Source organism: Poecile atricapillus, chromosome 27 (assembly GCF_030490865.1).
Source record: "Poecile atricapillus isolate bPoeAtr1 chromosome 27, bPoeAtr1.hap1, whole genome shotgun sequence".
Classification (NCBI taxonomy): Eukaryota; Metazoa; Chordata; class Aves; order Passeriformes; family Paridae; genus Poecile; species Poecile atricapillus.
The window spans coordinates 631,736-647,214 of record NC_081275.1 but is presented as its reverse complement, the minus strand read 5'-3'; the positions used below and the strand labels follow the sequence as shown (position 1 = coordinate 647,214).

The 15,479-nt window shown below is 68.5% G+C and overlaps 4 protein-coding genes across 6 annotated transcripts; 3 read left to right on the top strand and 1 right to left on the bottom strand.

Moving 5' to 3' along the window:
• Nucleotides 1–160: 160 nt before the first annotated feature.
• HROB (homologous recombination factor with OB-fold) lies at nt 161–4,600 on the top strand. 3 transcript variants are annotated; one of them, XM_058857751.1, is made up of 10 exons: nt 161–474; nt 1,192–1,242; nt 1,368–2,279; nt 2,531–2,614; nt 2,748–2,888; nt 3,111–3,219; nt 3,299–3,384; nt 3,711–3,815; nt 3,928–4,120; nt 4,256–4,571. In XM_058857751.1, exons 1-10 carry the CDS (start codon nt 364–366, stop codon nt 4,327–4,329), a joined length of 1,866 nt encoding a protein of 621 aa, XP_058713734.1. In that variant the 5' UTR covers nt 161–363; the 3' UTR covers nt 4,330–4,571. The 3 variants fall into 3 exon arrangements, with proteins under 3 accessions (XP_058713734.1, XP_058713735.1, XP_058713736.1); XM_058857752.1 differs by lacking the exon at nt 3,711–3,815 and having other exon boundaries at nt 4,256–4,600; XM_058857753.1 differs by lacking the exons at nt 3,711–3,815; nt 3,928–4,120; nt 4,256–4,571 and adding an exon at nt 3,531–3,704.
• Nucleotides 4,601–4,718: 118 nt separating this feature from the next.
• On the top strand, nt 4,719–7,102 carry ASB16 (ankyrin repeat and SOCS box containing 16). Its single transcript, XM_058857766.1, has 5 exons — nt 4,719–5,161; nt 5,484–5,751; nt 6,028–6,520; nt 6,600–6,713; nt 6,822–7,102. The coding sequence occupies exons 1-5, from the start codon at nt 4,852–4,854 to the stop codon at nt 7,005–7,007; spliced, it is 1,371 nt and encodes a 456-aa protein (XP_058713749.1). The 5' UTR covers nt 4,719–4,851; the 3' UTR covers nt 7,008–7,102.
• A 388-nt stretch (nt 7,103–7,490) lies between these two features.
• On the top strand, nt 7,491–9,522 carry TMUB2 (transmembrane and ubiquitin like domain containing 2). Its single transcript, XM_058857783.1, has 3 exons — nt 7,491–7,610; nt 7,855–8,632; nt 8,917–9,522. Exons 2-3 carry the CDS (start codon nt 8,151–8,153, stop codon nt 9,275–9,277), a joined length of 843 nt encoding a protein of 280 aa, XP_058713766.1. The 5' UTR covers nt 7,491–7,610; nt 7,855–8,150; the 3' UTR covers nt 9,278–9,522.
• Nucleotides 9,523–9,689: 167 nt separating this feature from the next.
• ATXN7L3 (ataxin 7 like 3) lies at nt 9,690–14,937 on the bottom strand. The gene is made up of 12 exons (XM_058857781.1): nt 14,815–14,937; nt 14,594–14,726; nt 14,027–14,198; nt 13,521–13,618; nt 13,295–13,317; nt 13,164–13,209; nt 12,865–12,896; nt 12,687–12,755; nt 12,404–12,447; nt 12,227–12,298; nt 11,844–11,977; nt 9,690–11,570 (listed from the first exon to the last, which is right to left on the bottom strand). The coding sequence occupies exons 1-12, from the start codon at nt 14,863–14,865 to the stop codon at nt 11,422–11,424; spliced, it is 1,023 nt and encodes a 340-aa protein (XP_058713764.1). The 5' UTR covers nt 14,866–14,937; the 3' UTR covers nt 9,690–11,421.
• Between the last annotated feature and the right edge of the window lie 542 nt (nt 14,938–15,479).

Below are 15,479 nucleotides of genomic sequence, written 5' to 3'. Positions count from 1 at the left end.
CGCGGTCACGTGACGGCGCCCGGTGCTAAAAATAGACCCGTGCACGACCCCCTCCCCTAAAGGGGCGGGGCCAAACAGGGGGCGGGGCCGAACAGGGGGCGGGGCCTGATTGGGCTTTAAAGAGGCTCGCGGGGCGGGCGAGTGTGGACAGGGGTGGGCGAGTGATGGTGCGGGAGTGTGCAAGGGCACGGGAGTGTGAATGAATGAGTGTGGATGAGTGTGAATGAGTGTGAGTGAGCGTGAATGAGCGTGCGTGAGCGTGAATGAATGTGAATCAGTGTGAATCAGTGTGAATGAGCGTGCAGCGGCGCACAAATACGAATGCCGGAGGGCACACGCGTGTGCGTGACGGGGTGATGGGCCATGGCGCGCACTCACGCGTGCCACAGGCTGTTGTGCTGCCTGGCATACGCGTGTGCCCGCCCAGGCGCTCGCTGTGCAGCCGCTCCTGCACACGAGTGCACGAACGCACAGGTGTGAACACGCGTGTGCAGCAGGCCAGCTGGGAGACGCTCCGCGGGGCACACGCGTGCTGTGTGCCCGTGAGCAGCCGCACATCGGCGTGTCACACAGGCGGGACACACACGGACACACGCGCGTGCCCGTGCGCGCGTGTGGGTGCAGCAGGCCCGGGGGGTGGGAGGGTCACTCAGCCTGTGCCGCGGGGGCGTGCGGGGATGAATCACAGCGGGCCGGGGCCGCGCTGAGTCACCGGCGGCGCCGCGGGGCTCGGCCGGGTGACGCGGGGGCACACGCGTGTGCACATGTGACACGCGCGGGGAAAGGGGGTGCGTGGCCCTTTAAGGGGCGCGGCTGCGCTTCCTGCCCGCCGCCAGGGGGCGCGCGGAGCCGCAGGGGAACTTCCGCCCCTGCCCCGGGGACCGCGGGTTCGAGTCCCGGCCCCGCCGCTTCCGCCTCCGGGGCCGGGCCGGGGTCGCGCCGCTGCCATGGTAACGGGGACGGGGGGACGGAGGCGGTTTCGGGGTCCCCTGGGAGAGATCTGGGGTCTCCACGGCGGGGTCCCCACAAAGGGATCGCTGAAGGCCCCGCGCGGTGAGGGGGGGCAGGTGCGGGGCCCTTCCGGGGGCCCTCGGTGACACCGAACGGCCCAGGGCGGGGACCTCCGGGACCTCCGAGGGCTCCCCAGCTTGTTGTGTCCCTCCCAGTCCCATCTTCCCCTTTTTCCCGCAGTCCTGCCACTTGCAGAAGCTTTTTGGGAGCGGCAGGGAGCTGGAGGATGAGGTGAGGGACCCCCCGGTGACCTGGGGACCCCCCCCGGGGCGCGGCCGGGCCGTGCTGCTCCCCCCCGGCTGAGCTCCGGGGAACACACGGAGCCCTTCGCATTCCCGGAGTTTATTTTCCCACAGGATTTCCTCTCCGCTGTGGAAGATGCAGAGAACCAGTTTGTGATCCCCGGGCATTCCTCAGCCGGCATCATCCCGGTTCCTCCCAGTGAACCCCATCCCAGTGAACCCCATCCCAGTAAAGCCCATCCCAGTAAAGCCCATCCCAGTAAAGCCCATCCCAGTAAAGCCCCCGCCCTCCGGCCCCTCTCTGGGCAGGGTGAGCGGCCCGAGGGGTTGCAGGGACCCCCATGCTGGGGAGCAGCACCCCAGGATGAGCTGGACAATGAGCTTTTCCTGGCCGCCTGCAGGGAGCTGGAGGCTCCCGAGGTGCCGGTGGTGGCCGGTGCTGCCCCGGTGCCGCCGTGGAAGTGCCCAGGGAAGGAGAACGCTCAGGAATGTGGGATCCCCAAAAAGCTCAGGGTGGGAGAGGAGCCGGTCCCCGGCTCCAGGGGGCTGCAGGACAGGCAGGGCCCCCTCCCCAGTCCCAGACTGGTGCTGCGGCCCAGCGCGGCCGGTGCCTGCGCCCCCAGACCCTCCCCTTCCTCGGGAGAGCCGGGGAGCGCCGGGGGCTCCATCCCTGCTCCAAAGGCTCCGTACATGAGGCCTGCCCAAGCACCCCGAGCAGGGAGCAGCTCCTCGGTGCCCTGGACCCCCCCAGCACAGAGCAGCCCCCAGCCCCAGCTGCCCCCCAGACCCCCCTCAGGCCCCCCCAGCTCCGTGGAGCCTCCGAGGCCTCCGCTCCAGCAGCCCCCCGGCTTCCCGAACCCCCCCGTGGCTCCCAACGCTCCCGGCCCCCCAAAGCCCCCGGTGGTCACCAACCACCTGGTGCAGCTGGTGACAGCGGCCAGCAAAGCCCCCGGGGGACCCCCGCGAGCCCCCCCACGCAGGGAGAGCCGGCGCTTCCCGGGGCCAGCCGGGATCCTGCCCCAGCAGGTGGGGAATGGGGAATGGGGATGGGGATGGGGATGGGAATGGGGATGGGGATGGGGATGGGGATGGACAGAGATGAGGGTGGGATTGGATGGGGATGGGGATAAAGGTGGGATAGGGATGGGGACAGGGTCAGGAATGCAGTGGGTGGGCACAGGATGGGAACGGGAATGGGATGTGGGCTGGGATAGGATGGGATGGCAGCAGCCGATGAAGCAAAGCAGATCCCTGGACATCTCTGCCTGTCCCACAAGCACTCTGGGAAGCTGCTGGAGGAGATCCTGGTGTCTGCTCCCCAAACTCCGGCTCACGGGGCTGTGGCGAAGCCGCGGGCTCAGGTAACCCCCCTGTCCCCCCCTGCTCCCGCAGATCCCGGTGGGAATCCCAGCGGTGCTGCTGGGGCTCCCAGAGCGGGATGATGAGCGGGGAGGGAGCCCCTGGGCTTGGTGACCGTGGATGTCCCGACCCCAGGCACTGCCCAGCTCCCCGCTGCCCACGGAGGAGGATTTCGGGAAGGGGCCCTGGCTGGCCATGAAGACAGAGCTGGGGCTGGATGAGAGAGATCCCAGCTGCTTCCTCCACACCTACAGCGTGGTCATGGTGCTCCGCAAGGTGAGGGCGGCCCAGGATTCGGCTTCCTGCTCTTCCCTCACCCCTCAGAGCTGCTTTTAGGGCTGGGAAGGGCTGAGCTGGGCACAGATACCCACATCCCCGTGGGTGACGAGGACTGTAGAATTCTGGAATATCCCACACGGGAAGGGATCCACAGGAATCACAGGGTTCAACTCCCAGCCCTGCCCAAGGTTATCCCAAAATCCCTGTCGTGCTGTGCAGGCAGCCCTGAAGCAGCTCCCAAAAAACAAGGTCCCCAGCATGGCTGTGATGATCAAGACCCTGACCAGGAGCAGCGCCGGCGCTGGCGCCGTGTTCCGGGACCCCACGGGTGAGTGGGGCAGTCCCTGTGCCCCAGAGGGGCTCCCCCTGTCACTCCTGGGGCTCACAGGTCCCGTCCTCGTTGCCAGGGGAGATGCAGGGCACGGTGCACCAGCTGCTGCTGGAGCAGAGGCAGAGCGAGCTCCGGGCCGGCTCCGTGCTGCTCCTGAGGCAGGTGAGGAGAGCCGGGGGGACTGCTGGGGGTGATCCAGCACATCACCTGTTCCCTTCCCAACCCCTGGAACTGAATGTAAATACTGGGATAAGGGGGTAAGAGAAACTCGTGCATTCATGTGGTGCATCCCCGTTCCCATTCCATAGCACCCTGGGACTGCAAATATAAATACAAGAAAAGGATCTCCCACAGTTTTGCACCTCGGATTTTTCTCAGCTGTTCCTAACATTTCACCCTTCATCCTAAAATTTCCATAAATGGGGAGCTGTAGCTTTGGGGAGCTGCTCTGCAGGCGGGAGCTGGAGCTGGCTCTGCCCCCTCTGCAGGTCGGGGTCTTCTCCCCCTCCCACCGCAACCACTACCTCAACGTGACCCCCACCAACCTCCTCCGCATCTTCCCGCCTGAGCCCGAGGGCTGCTCCCCCCGGCAGGTGAGGGGGGGCTGCTGGGCCCCCCAAGGGGGTCTGGGCTATGGGGACCCCCGAGAGAAAGGGGGAGGAGTGGTTAAATCCCCCAGTAATTCATCCCCATTGGGTTTTGCAGGTCCCTGCCCAGGCTGAGCTGATTCAGGACCCCCCTGCGCAGCCCCCTCAGGGTGTCCCTGTTCCTGAGGATTGGGGACAGTCGAGGACAAGTGGGCACAGCGCAGAGCAGCATCCTGGGGGCTCCTCCCTGTGCCCACTGAGCTCTGGTCCCAGCTGGGAAGAGCCGGTGGGAGCTGATGGATGTGACACGGGTGAGTCAGACCCACTCTGGGAGGGGAGGAAAAGCTCCCTGTCCTGTGGAAAACAGGGCCTGGTTCCCGGCCTGAGCAATTCCACGATTCCCACACACACAAAACTCACGGATCCCATCCCACTGTGCCGTGCAGATGACCTGGACGGGCTCCTGGGGGAGCTGCCCGAGGATTTCTTCTCAGCCCCGGCTCAGGTTGACTGCGGCTGAGCCCAGCGGCTGCTGTGAGGGTGACGGTGCTGGGGAGCAGGTGACACCCCTGCCACCCTCCTGCTCCTGTCTCTGCGTGTCTGTGCTGTTTGTTGTGGAGCTGAGAGCTGGGGAGACCCGGGGGGGACTCAGCGCTGTCCCCGCTGCTCCGGGCACACCGGCCCCTCTCGCTCCCAAACCTGCATTAAAGGGCTCTTTTGTTTCTGCATCACCTGTGTCCTCGTGTGTCACCCCTCTGTCCCCTCCGGGGGTCCCTGCTCCCCCTGCACAGGAGGGGCCGTTCCCCCCAGGGTCTGACAGGGTTGGGGAGACCCAGATTCCCCCCATGGGACATCCGCACCTCGCACCCACCAACAGGTTAAACTCCCTGGCACCCCGTGACTCTGTTTACCGCCCAGGAGTTATTTATAGGGCCCTGGGATTTGATTCCACATCCGTGTGTGGGGCACAGCCCTATTTATAACCCCCCGGGAGGGCGCCGCTCGCTGTCCCCCGGATCCCCCCCGCCCTCCCGGGGCTCCCATGGCTCACGAAACCTTCGCCTTCAGCTCCTCGGCGCTGCGCTCGCTGCGGCTGCAGCGGGAGCTGCTGGAGCGGGAGGATCGGCGGCGAGCCCTGGCCCGGCAATCGGCCTCACGCCGCTCCCTGCCCGGGACCCCCCGCGCCCCCCCGAGCCCCCCCCGGCGCCGCCAGTTCTGCCGGGACCCCGCCGTGCACAACGCCCTCTACGCCGGGGACCTGCCCCGCGTCCAGAGCATCTTCAGGGACGAGGCCGCCGCGAATTTGGTGTTGGAGATGGTCAGCGAGGAGCTGGTGTGGTCACCGGAGCAGGGTACGGGGCTGGGGGGGACTGGGGGTCCTTCCGTTCCCCTCCCTTCCCCCCAGTTCCCCTGCCAAGCAAGTGGGGAGCCGGGAAAAGGGGAGCCGGGAAAAGGGGAGCCGGGCCGGGGGGAGCCGGGCTGGGGGGAGCCGGGCTGGGGGGATCCGGGCTGGCTGCTGCGGTGTGTGGGGACTCTGGGGCAGGGTGGGTGCTCAGGGCAGCCCCCACGGGCGCCCCACTGCTCCCCTCGCTCCGGCGGGGCTGTGGGTGGCTGGGGGGGGGTCCAGCGGCGGCTGTGGTGTCCGGCAGCCCCCGGTGCCCGCTGACCCCGCAGGGCTGTGGGTGCTGAGCCCCCGCCGGCAGCACACCTCCGCCCTGCGCATCGCCGCCGCCCGCGGCTACGAGGACTGCGCCCGGCACCTGCTGCTGCGGGGGGCGGCCGTGGACGCCGTGGTGGGGGGCCGGGCCCCCCTGCACGACAGCGCGGCCGCCCCCCACCCCAACTGCGCCCGCCTGCTCCTGGCCTTCGGGGCCGACCCCAACGTGCTGAGCGCCGACGGCTCGGCCCCGCTGCACCTCTGCACCGCGCCCCACAGCCTCAGGTAAGGGGGGTCCTGCGTGGGGGGCGGCTCAGCTGCAAGAGGGGCCCCCCCGTGAAATCCTCATCCCTGCCCCACAGCCGCGGGCCCGTGGGGTGTCCCGGGAGGGGCCCCGGGGTGTCCCTGCGGGTGTCCCATGGGAGCCAGGGCTCCAGTATGACCCGGAGCGTGTCCCTAGGGGTGTCCCGTGGGAACCACATCTCCCTGGCATGTCCCGCTCGTGTCCCCTGGGTGCAGTGTCCCTCCGAAGTGTCCCCTCACCCTTCCGGCCCGCTCCAGGTGCGCGGAGCTGCTGCTGGCGCACGGGGCGCAGGTGAACCTGGGCACGCGTGACCGGCAGGTGACAGCCCTGCACGTGGCGGCGCGCCAGGGCCTGGTGGCCCACGTGGAGCTGTACCTGCACCACGGCGCCGACCCCTCCCAGCGCACCCACCAGGGCGAGACCCCCCTGAACGCGGCGGCCGCCGCGGCCGAGCGCCCCGAGGACGCCGAGCGCTTCCTGCGCGTGGCCGAGCGGCTGCTGGCGGCCGGCGCCGACCCCGGGGCCGCGGGGCGCAAGGGCCACACGCCGCTGCACAACGCCTGTGCCAACGGGCACCCCGCGCTGGCCCGGCTGCTGCTCCGCCACGGCGCCGACGCCACCGTCCCCAACGGCGCCGGGGACACCCCCATGGACTGCGCCCTCCACGCCGTGCGCGAGTACCGGGAGCAGCGGCCCGAGGAAACCATCGCGCTCCTGCTGGACCACGGCGCCCTCCCCGCGCACCCCAAGGTGGGGGACGGGGGTGGCGGGGGGCACGGGGTGCCGGCGGTGCCGGTGTCGCGCCCCGGTGACACGGCTCTGCTGGCAGATGCTCAGGCTGTGCTGCCAGCACCCGCCGGCGCTGGAGGTGATGCTCAACGCCTACGACCGCGTTCCTCCCGCCGACGGCTGGGTGGAGGCTGTGCCCCCCGAGCTGTGGGAGGTAACGGGGTGTCCTGGGGTGTCCTGGGTGTCCTGGGGTGTCCTGGGTGTCCTGGGCCGCGCCCGTGTCCCAACCCCAGCTCACTGACCCCCGTGTCCCCCCCCGCAGGAGCACCGGGAGTTCTACGCCTCTGCCGTGCACATGGCGGGGCGGCCACGGCGGCTGCAGCACCTGGCGCGTGTGGCCATCCGGCGTCACCTGGGCACCCGCTGTCACACTGCTGTCCCCAAGCTGGCACTGCCACCCTCCCTGCGCCGCTACCTCCAGCTGCCCATCGAGGGTCTCATCTCCTGAGGGCACTCCATGTGTCCCCTCCATGTCCCCCACTAGCGTCCACTTGCTGTGTCCCCCCCCGTGCCCTGGGGACAATAAAGGACATGGCAGAGGTGGCTCTTGAGGCGTCTTTGTCCCTGTGGGCCCAGGGTGGGCAATGGCAATTGCTGTGGGGACAGGGGACTGTGGGGACAGGGGATGAGGGGGGACAGGGCATGAGGGGGGACAAAGCCAGGGGGTCGCAGGTGGCAGGAAGGGGACAGATGGACCTTGGGGGCAGTGGGGGCCGTGGAGGGGGTGACAGCAGCGGCCGCGGGGTGTCCGTTCCGGTGCTGGGCCGGCCCCGCTGGGGGGGTCAGCCCGGGGTTCTCACGGTGCTCCCGCGGCCCCGTCCCGCCGCGCCCGTGACCGCGCCCCCACCGGCCCCGCCCACATCACGGTCCCGCCCTCTCCAGGCCCCGCCCACTCGGGGGTGTGTGTGATCTCTGGCCCCGCCCCTTTGTCCCCGCCCATTGGGCGCGGCCGTGACGCAGCGCGCGCGCGCCCGCCGCCCCCTCCCGCCCCCTGGCGGCGGCGCCGTGTGACGTGGCGCTTCCGGCGCGCGGGCGGCGGCGGCGGGAGGCGGTGAGTGGGGGGGGGCACCGGGACCCCCGGGGCCGGCGGGGACACTCCGGGACCGCGGGGGCTGGCAGGGACACACCGGCACCCCCCGGGATGACCGGGGCTGGCAGGGACACACCGGCACCCCCGGGGCTGGTCGGGACCCCCGGGACGTACGGGCACCGGTCGGGAAACACCGGGACTCGCCCGGTTCCTCCCGCCCCGCGGTGCCCGGGCCCCGCTAACGGCATCGCTCTGCTCTGTCCAGGTCGGGGATGGCCTGACCCTGCCCCGCTGGGCACCGAGGGGCTACGGGACCCTCCGGGACCCCCCGGACCCTCCGCCCGGCCCGGTGAGGTGAGCGCAGCGCTGCCGGTTCGGTGCCTCGGGAGCGAGGAGGAAAATCTGCAGGCAGGAGCTCCCGCCGGGCACCGGGAGCAGCCCCGGGATCTGTTGTGAGCCCGAAGGCGGCACCGGGACAGCCCCGGGCGTCCCCGCCGCCCAGCCCGGTCACACCGGGGGTCACACCGGGCACCGGGCGGGGATAGAGGTCCCGTGGCGGAGATGGAGCCCCCGGCCGCCCCCCTGATCCTGGGGGTGGGGGACGAGGTGACGCTGGTGGCCGGGGTGGCCGTGCTGGCCCTGGCGCTGGTGCTGGCCTGGCTCTCCACGTACGTGGCCGATGGCGGCAGCCCGCTCCTGGGCACCGGGGACGCGGCCGTGATCCGCCTCGGGCCCCTCCCGCCCTACGCGGGGCCCGCGGGGGCGGCCGAGGCTCCGGAGCCCCCCAGAGCCCCCGAGAGCGCGGAGGAGAAAACAGAGGAGGAACGGGGGGCGGCGGCACCGGGGGACAGCGGGAGCGCCCCCGGTACCGGCCTGGAGCCGCTCCGGGACGTCCCGAGCTTGTCGCAAGGCCCGGCCGAGCCCGGAGCCCCCGGCGGGGAGGACGCGTGCCCCGGACTCATCAAGATCCGCCTCAAGTTCCTCAACGACACCGAGGAGGTGGCAGTGGCCCGGCCCGAGGACACCGTGGGGATTCTCAAGAGGTGAGTCCCGAGGGACGGGGGACACCGGCAGCGCCGCCGGGTTGGCAGCCCCCGCTCCCAGCTCCTGTGCCCCGCTGCAAACAGCCCCCTCCCACAGAACGGGGGAGGGCTTTTATCCCTCTTGCTGAGCCAAAAATACCGAGGGGTGTGGGTTTTGAAACAACGAGTTTAAGAGAGACGGCGGTGGCGCGGTGGCAGTGCCATCGCTGTCACCTCCCCGTTTCCACCCCGGGAGGGTCCGTGAGCGCCGTCTCTGCCACCTCCAACCTCTTCTCCTCCCGCAGCAAATACTTCCCGGGCCAGGAGAGCCAGATGAAGCTCATCTACCGCGGGCAGCTGCTGCAGGACCAGGCGCGGACGCTGCGCTCGCTGCGCATCACCGATAACTGTGTCATCCACTGCCACCGCTCCCGGGGGGCTTCTGTGGCCACCCCGGCCCTGCCCGAGCCCGGCCCCGCGGCCCCGGGGCTGCCCCTGGCCGGGGGCACCCTCATGGTCCCCACGGTGATGGTGGTGCTGGCGCTCGGTTGGTATTTCCGCATCAACTACCGGCAGCTCTTCACGGCCCCGGCCACCGTGTCCCTGATCGGTGTCACCGTCCTGGTGACCTTCCTGGCCTTCGGGGTGTACGGACAGGCGGGATGAGGCTGGGGAGGCACCGCGCTGTCCCCGTCCTTGCGCTGTGACCGCAGCCAGCGCCGTGGGAGCTCAGCGCCCACGTCCCAGCCTTGCAGCCGGACTTTACCCCCCAAAAAGGGGCTGTGCCCCCCCCCCAAACTCCATTCCCTCTCCCCCAGCCCCAATCCCAGCTCGGGGGAGTGGGACAGCACTGGAACGGGCTATGGCTTCTTCCTAAGGACTTTTAAAAGCAAATAAAGGGTGTCAAGTCACCCCAGTGATTCCTTCCTGCCCTGGGGGCTGCTCCTTCCCACCCACCCACGCTTTTGGGGGGGTTATAGAAACAAATCCAGCCCCACCCGTGGTGAATGGAGTGGGGGGAGATGGATGGGAGGGGTAAAGGCCATGCTTAATAATTAATGAATTAATTAATAATGAGTCATAATTAATGCCAGGGATACCAAGTCAAGATGCAGTTTTATTTACAGGGGCAGCCACAACCCACGCACGGGACACACAGACCTCACAAGGGCTCAGCTCCCCCGCGGGGGGGACACTCAGAAACACCGGGGGGGCGAGGACACCGAGCTGGGGGGTCCCAGGGCATGGTCTGAGCCCCCCCAAGCCCCACTGCAGCCCTTGGACCCCAAATTGCAGCGCCTCTCCCGCGGCTGACGGGGCTCAGGCTGCCTCCCCCCGGCTCACCGTGCCCCCCCCAGGCAGTTTGGGGTGGTCCCCCCCGTGTTTCGGGTGCCCACAGCCCCGTCCTCGGCCCCGGGGCACGCGAAGGCCAGCTTGGCATGCTCCGGTGGCCAGAGCCCCCAGCCCCAAAGCCACACCAGGAGGGACCACACGGGGGTCCCCATGCAGCGGGGGGGGGCCCCGCAGCGTTCTGAGGTGCCCAAGGCTCTGCAGGACCCCCCCAGCCCAGCCTTTAGCAGCAGTTTGAAAACAATAGTGAATCCAGAGTCGAGAGCACCATAAATTTGTGAGTCCCAGCGAGAGGATGAGCCACGGCACCGGGCTGGGGGGACAGACACAGCCCCCCCTGGGGACGTATGGCCAAATGGGGGGGTCAGACAGCCATGGGGGGGGACAGCCAGCCCTGTCCCCAGCACAGCCCCTGCGGTGGAGAACAGCTGTGGGGAGGGGATCACAGGGCAGGGGGTGACCTGGATCCAGCCAGAGGGACCTGTCCCCCCCCTGGCCCGCACAGCGGGGTGCTGGTCCCGGCCCCCCCAAACAAAAGCAGAGCCTGGGGGGTGCAAACACATGCCAGAGCTGTGGGGGTCCCCAGTGACCCCCGACTGCAGCAGCAGGTCCCCAGGCGGGCGCAGAGCTGTCCTGGGGACACGAGGAGTGGGGGGCCCTGCGCTGAAGCCGGGCTGTGCTTCCCCCCCGTTCTGCTCCATTCCCAGCTCCCCCCAGAGGTCCCTGGCAGGTTGGGGTCCCCCTCCCCCAAACAGTTTGGCACAGGGATGGTCACAGCAGCTCCCCCCACCCCCAGACCCACCCCCAAACAGCCCCAAACATGAAGGATGCAGCATGCAGCCCCCTGTGACCCCCCTGTGTGGGCACTGCCAGGCCCTCGAGACCCCCAAGAGCTGAATGCAGGCACAGCTGAGCAGATTTGGGGGGTGAGAGGGTCCTGTCCTCTGAGTGTGAAACACCCCCTCCAGTGTGACCCCCCCTCCTGAGCCAGCCCGACCAGCGAGTGCCAGCCCGGGGCAGGGAGGGGAGGCCGCTCCAGAGTGGGGGGCTCACCCCAAAACCCCAGGGCAGGGGGGATTCACAACCCCCTGAGCCAGGCCCGGACCTGCCCAGGGTGTCCAGGTGCCCCCCACCCCAGTGGGGAAGTGAGGAGCGGGTGTGGGGGGCACGGCTGGCTTTGGGGGTGCTGGGAGGGATGGGGGGGCTGTACCCCCATGTCCAAGGGAGATGCCCCAACGGGAACCTCATGAACAAAAACTGTCACAGAATAAATAGAGGCACGGGGGCAGGGGGAGGAAGGGGGGCACTAATGGGGCTCCCCAAATCCAGCCCCACTCCAGCGACAGCCGAGTCCTCTGTGCTCCGGTACCCGCCTTGTGTCTGGCCTGGGGGTGCCCGGGGGCTGTCCTGGCCCCTGTCTGTCCCTCTGTCCGTCCTGCCCCTCCCCAGCTCTGCGGGGCTCAGTTGATGTCATCGTAGATGCTGGGGGTGTGGGGGGCGGGGGGCTTGGGCTTCTTCTTCTTGCTGGAGCCGAGCCCTGGGGCACCGCTCACCAGCCCCAGGTGGGGCTTCTTCTTCTTGGTCTTGCGGGACTCGGAGTTGTTTGTACCTAGGAACAAATGGGGGTGTCAGGGAGGAGGTGAGCCCCAAAACAGAGTGGATGATGCCCAACTCTGGTCAACACCCAAGAAAATGTACCCCAAAATGTTCCTCCCCCTCTCAGGTGGGGGACAAGGTGTTCCAGGCTTTGGAGCCACGGTCTGTTCCACCCCTCTTGTGCTGGGGAGATGCCAGAACAGCCAGTTCTGCTCACACAAAGGGATCTGTGTCCCAGGATTTGTCTGTGCCCCAGGATTTGTCCCCCAGGCCCCCAAACACTCACTGGCTTTGGAGGAGGCCGAGTCGGAGGGGGAGATGTCGGAGGAGCCGTCCCACTGCAGGCGGCTCATGAGGGCCTGGCTCTCGGCCACCTCGAAGCTGTCGTTCTCCACGCTGCCCTCGGCCTCGGGCAGGGACCTGGGCACAGGTGTCACAGAGGGATGGTGGGGACAGAGACCCCAAAATGCCAGGGGGATGCTCAGGAGCTCAGCCCAGTCCCCACCGCCCTGCTGGGCCACAAATCCCAACCCCAGCCCTGGGCTCCCGTCCCCTCCAGGCCCCCCAAGGCTGTCCCTGTCCCCAGCCCCCCTGAGCACCCCGTGGAGTCCCTGCTCCACAGGACGGTGACCCCGGCACCTCAGGGACCCCGAGTCTGCAGCCACTTACGCCGAGGGCCCGAGGAGGTAAACCCGGACTGCCCTGCGCTGCTCATCCGTGTGCTGGGGACACCGCAGGGACCTGGGGACGAGACACGGCACTGAGATGGCCTCGCCCCTCCCACGGGGATGGGGACATGTCAGGGAGCCCCCCAGAGCGAGCAGGGCCAGGCCGGGCTGCCCTCACCTGGTGCACATCTTCTTGGTGTGTTCGGAGATGACCCCGCATTGCTGGGGAGGGAAGGGACAGGTGAGTTTGGGGGGGACAGGTGAGTGACCCCCGGGCTGTGCTGCACCATCACAGCCCTGGGGCCCCCCAGCCTCGTGTCCCAGACAAAGCAGCCGGTGCCCCACGATCAGGACGTGCTGCATGTCACCATTGCCAGGCTGGAACCAGCCCCAGTGGGACGAGAGATCCCGGGGGTCCCATCCCTAATGGTGCCCCCCATCCCTCCTCCCCGTCCCCTCACCGTGGTGAGCAGCGTCCGCAGCTCCTCGGGGCCCAGCGTCTCGTAGTTGATGCCGGCCGAGTTGCTGTACTGGGGGGCACAGAGCAGGGTCAGGGCTGGGGGGCAGCTGGGGGGCAATAGGGCCCCCTGGGGCGGCAGAGGAGGGACTGGCAGCCATCTCCCCCCATCCCAGGCTCACCTTGAAGGGATCGGGGTTCCCGCCGATCTCGCCTGGGCGGGAGGAAAGGTGAGGGGGGGTCCTGCCCACAGCCCGGGACCCCCAGGGCCCCCTCCCACCGCCACCGACCCCGGCCAGGGACACCCCCGGCTCCCCACAAGCCCCACCCACTGCGGGTGCCCCACCCACCACAAATGCCCCACCCCTGCACGTGCCCCACCCAGCCAGGCTCCACCCCCAGGCCGATGCCCCGCCCCGATGGTGTGAGCCCCCTCCCCAGTTTTCAGCCCCAGCCCAGGGGTGCCAGCCCCTCCCCTCACCATTTTTGTGTTTCAGGGACTTGGACCTGCGGGGCGAGTTGGGGTTCTGCAACGAGAGGGGGGTGTTGGGGGTGTCCTGTGTCCTCCCCACGCCCCCCACCCACCCTCCCCTGCACCCCTCACCCCCTCACCTTGTCCGATTTCCTCTTCTTCGCTATGGGGAGAGACACAGAAAGGAAAGATTTGACCTTTTCCAGTGGATGCAGCCCCAAGCCCAGAGCCGCTGCCTCCCCAGGGCTGGGACCACCACACACGGCTGCTCTGCCCCTACACACCCACCCAGGACCGGGGCTCAGCGGCCACGGGGCAGGCAGGACGTGTCCCCCACCCCTCAGGACACCAGGGACCCCTCCCCACCTTTCTTCTCAGAGCCGTAGGACCAGTCGTTGTCATTGATGTCATCGTTGTCCTCCTGGTCACTCTCCGACTTGTTCAGGTTGTTGCTGCTCGCGATCCTGAGCGGGGAGGGGAGGGAGATCATGGCCACGGTCTGCCCCACGTCCTCCACGGAGCCCCAGGATCCGTCCCGTGTGCCCCACAGTGCCCTCCTGCTCTCCCCTGCACCCAGGGACCCAGACAGGATCCCCCGGGAGCCACCCAGGTGGGGGACAGAGGACCCAGGGTCCCCAGCTCATCCCCCCGGGAGGGATAAACTGCTGGGGAGGGACAAGAGGAGCTCCAGGGGGGAACCAAGCTGGACACCCCACAATGGACATCGAGGACTGGGGAGACCCAGATCCCGAACTGGCATCCCGGGCTCATCGGTGCCCAAACGCACAGCGCCCCACAGGGAGGGGAGCCCGGCAGCCTCAGGCCCCCTGTGCCTCAGTTTCCCCACGGGGGGCTCCCCCAGCCCCTCGCACCTGCGGTTGGCGATGCGGCTGCTGTTGCGGCCCATGCCCAGGCACTTCTCCAGGTGCGGGGCGAAGCGGGAGGCGGCGATGCTGCGGCTGCAGTTGGGGCACACGCACTCCTTGTTCTTCCACTGGTTGTACACCTGCCCGAAGATGTCCACGCCCGGCTGGTCCACGATCTCTGCGGGGGGACACGCTCAGCCCCTGCCCTGAGACCCCCGAGCTGCTCTGGGGGGTCCCTGGGGCTGCCAGACGCTCCCCACAGCCTCAATGGGAGTCGGGGGAGCTGAAACCGGTGGCGGTGCTGCCCGGGGGTCTCTGCCACCTCCCACCCGCGCCCCAGCTGTGCCCCCCAGGGCCCCAGCACCGTGTTTAGGAGTTCAGGGACCCCCTCATTTACCCTTCTGGGACAGTTTGGTCACTATTGGGGGACATTTGTGTGTTCAGCAGCAGCCCTCAAACCCAAATCCCTGTGTGTGGGGACCACCTATCGCCCATGGCCTCTCTGGGAGCAGGGGCCTGGCTGTGTCCCTGTCATCAGCGTCACCCTGACTCTGGGGGACCTGAGGGGCTCACCAAAGTCCTTCATGCTGTCGGGGTCCGTGTCATCCAGGAAGAAATACCCGCACTTGACAGCCCGGTGCACCTCGAAGCAGAGCCCCAGGCAGGCATCCTCCACCAGCTCCGTGTAGATCTCGTGTGCGATGGCCTGGGGGGCCCAGGGGGGGCTGTTAAGGAGGGGAGGGGCCCACACGGACACCCCAGGGGACAGACAGACCCCAGGGGGGGCAGCTCACCTCCAGTTTGCTGTTATCCAGGCCAGACAAAGACATATCCTCCATTTTCATTTGCAGCTGCTTGCGGAGAAGTCACGCCGAACGTTCATAGCACGGGACACGGGGGCTGGGGGCACGGGGGGGTCTCACTGGCACCTCAGCCTTCACCTGCACACCCCTCCCAGCCCCCTTCCCAACCAAAATCCCACTGCACGCCCTGGGATGTGCTCCAGATGCACTCTGGGGAATCCCCAAGAGAGTCCCGGGGTTAAACACTCCAGGAGTGAAGTGGGGGGGCTCGGGGGGTCTCCCAGCTGGGCAGAACCTTCCCCAGCCTGGCATGGATCCCCCCCCAGGTTAGTGGGGGACACTGGCTGCCAAGGGCGGGATGCCCCCAGTGCCCCACTGTGTCCATCCTGTTGTCCCCATGCCCCTCAGGCCAGCCTGGGACATGCCCGGCCTTCACAGAGGTGTCAAACCCCCCCAGGAGCCCCTCCTCAGCCCCCCATTGTGGGGTGAGCACCTTCAGTGTCCCTAAACTGCCCCCTCCCAGAGCAGGTGGGTTTTGCTGCATCACCCTCCCCTGCAGCACACGCAGGGGGGACAGGGCAGGGAGGGGAGCACCCTGTGCCCCCCCAGAATGGGGCCTGGCCTCCCCCAAAAACAACAACGGGAGTCTGAAGACC

Bases quoted from the DNA above. Each gene is read 5' to 3' on its own strand.
- HROB (XM_058857751.1), top strand. From the start codon at position 364: ATGGCGCGCACTCACGCGTGCCACAGGCTGTTGTGCTGCCTGGCATAC. The intron at 475-1,191 runs GTGTGAACACGC...TTTTTCCCGCAG, and splicing joins ACGAGTGCACGAACGCACAG to TCCTGCCACTTGCAGAAGCT. The intron at 3,385-3,710 runs GTGAGGAGAGCC...CCCCCTCTGCAG, and splicing joins CCGTGCTGCTCCTGAGGCAG to GTCGGGGTCTTCTCCCCCTC.
- ASB16 (XM_058857766.1), top strand. From the start codon at position 4,852: ATGGCTCACGAAACCTTCGCCTTCAGCTCCTCGGCGCTGCGCTCGCTG. The intron at 5,752-6,027 runs GTAAGGGGGGTC...GGCCCGCTCCAG, and splicing joins ACCGCGCCCCACAGCCTCAG to GTGCGCGGAGCTGCTGCTGG. The intron at 6,714-6,821 runs GTAACGGGGTGT...CCCCCCCCGCAG, and splicing joins TGCCCCCCGAGCTGTGGGAG to GAGCACCGGGAGTTCTACGC.
- ATXN7L3 (XM_058857781.1), bottom strand. From the start codon at position 14,865: ATGAAAATGGAGGATATGTCTTTGTCTGGCCTGGATAACAGCAAACTG. The intron at 11,978-12,226 runs GTAAGTGGCTGC...ACCTGTGCCCAG, and splicing joins TACCTCCTCGGGCCCTCGGC to GTCCCTGCCCGAGGCCGAGG. The intron at 11,571-11,843 runs GTGAGTGTTTGG...ATTTGTTCCTAG, and splicing joins CTCGGCCTCCTCCAAAGCCA to GTACAAACAACTCCGAGTCC.
- TMUB2 (XM_058857783.1), top strand. From the start codon at position 8,151: ATGGAGCCCCCGGCCGCCCCCCTGATCCTGGGGGTGGGGGACGAGGTG. The intron at 8,633-8,916 runs GTGAGTCCCGAG...CTCCTCCCGCAG, and splicing joins ACCGTGGGGATTCTCAAGAG to CAAATACTTCCCGGGCCAGG.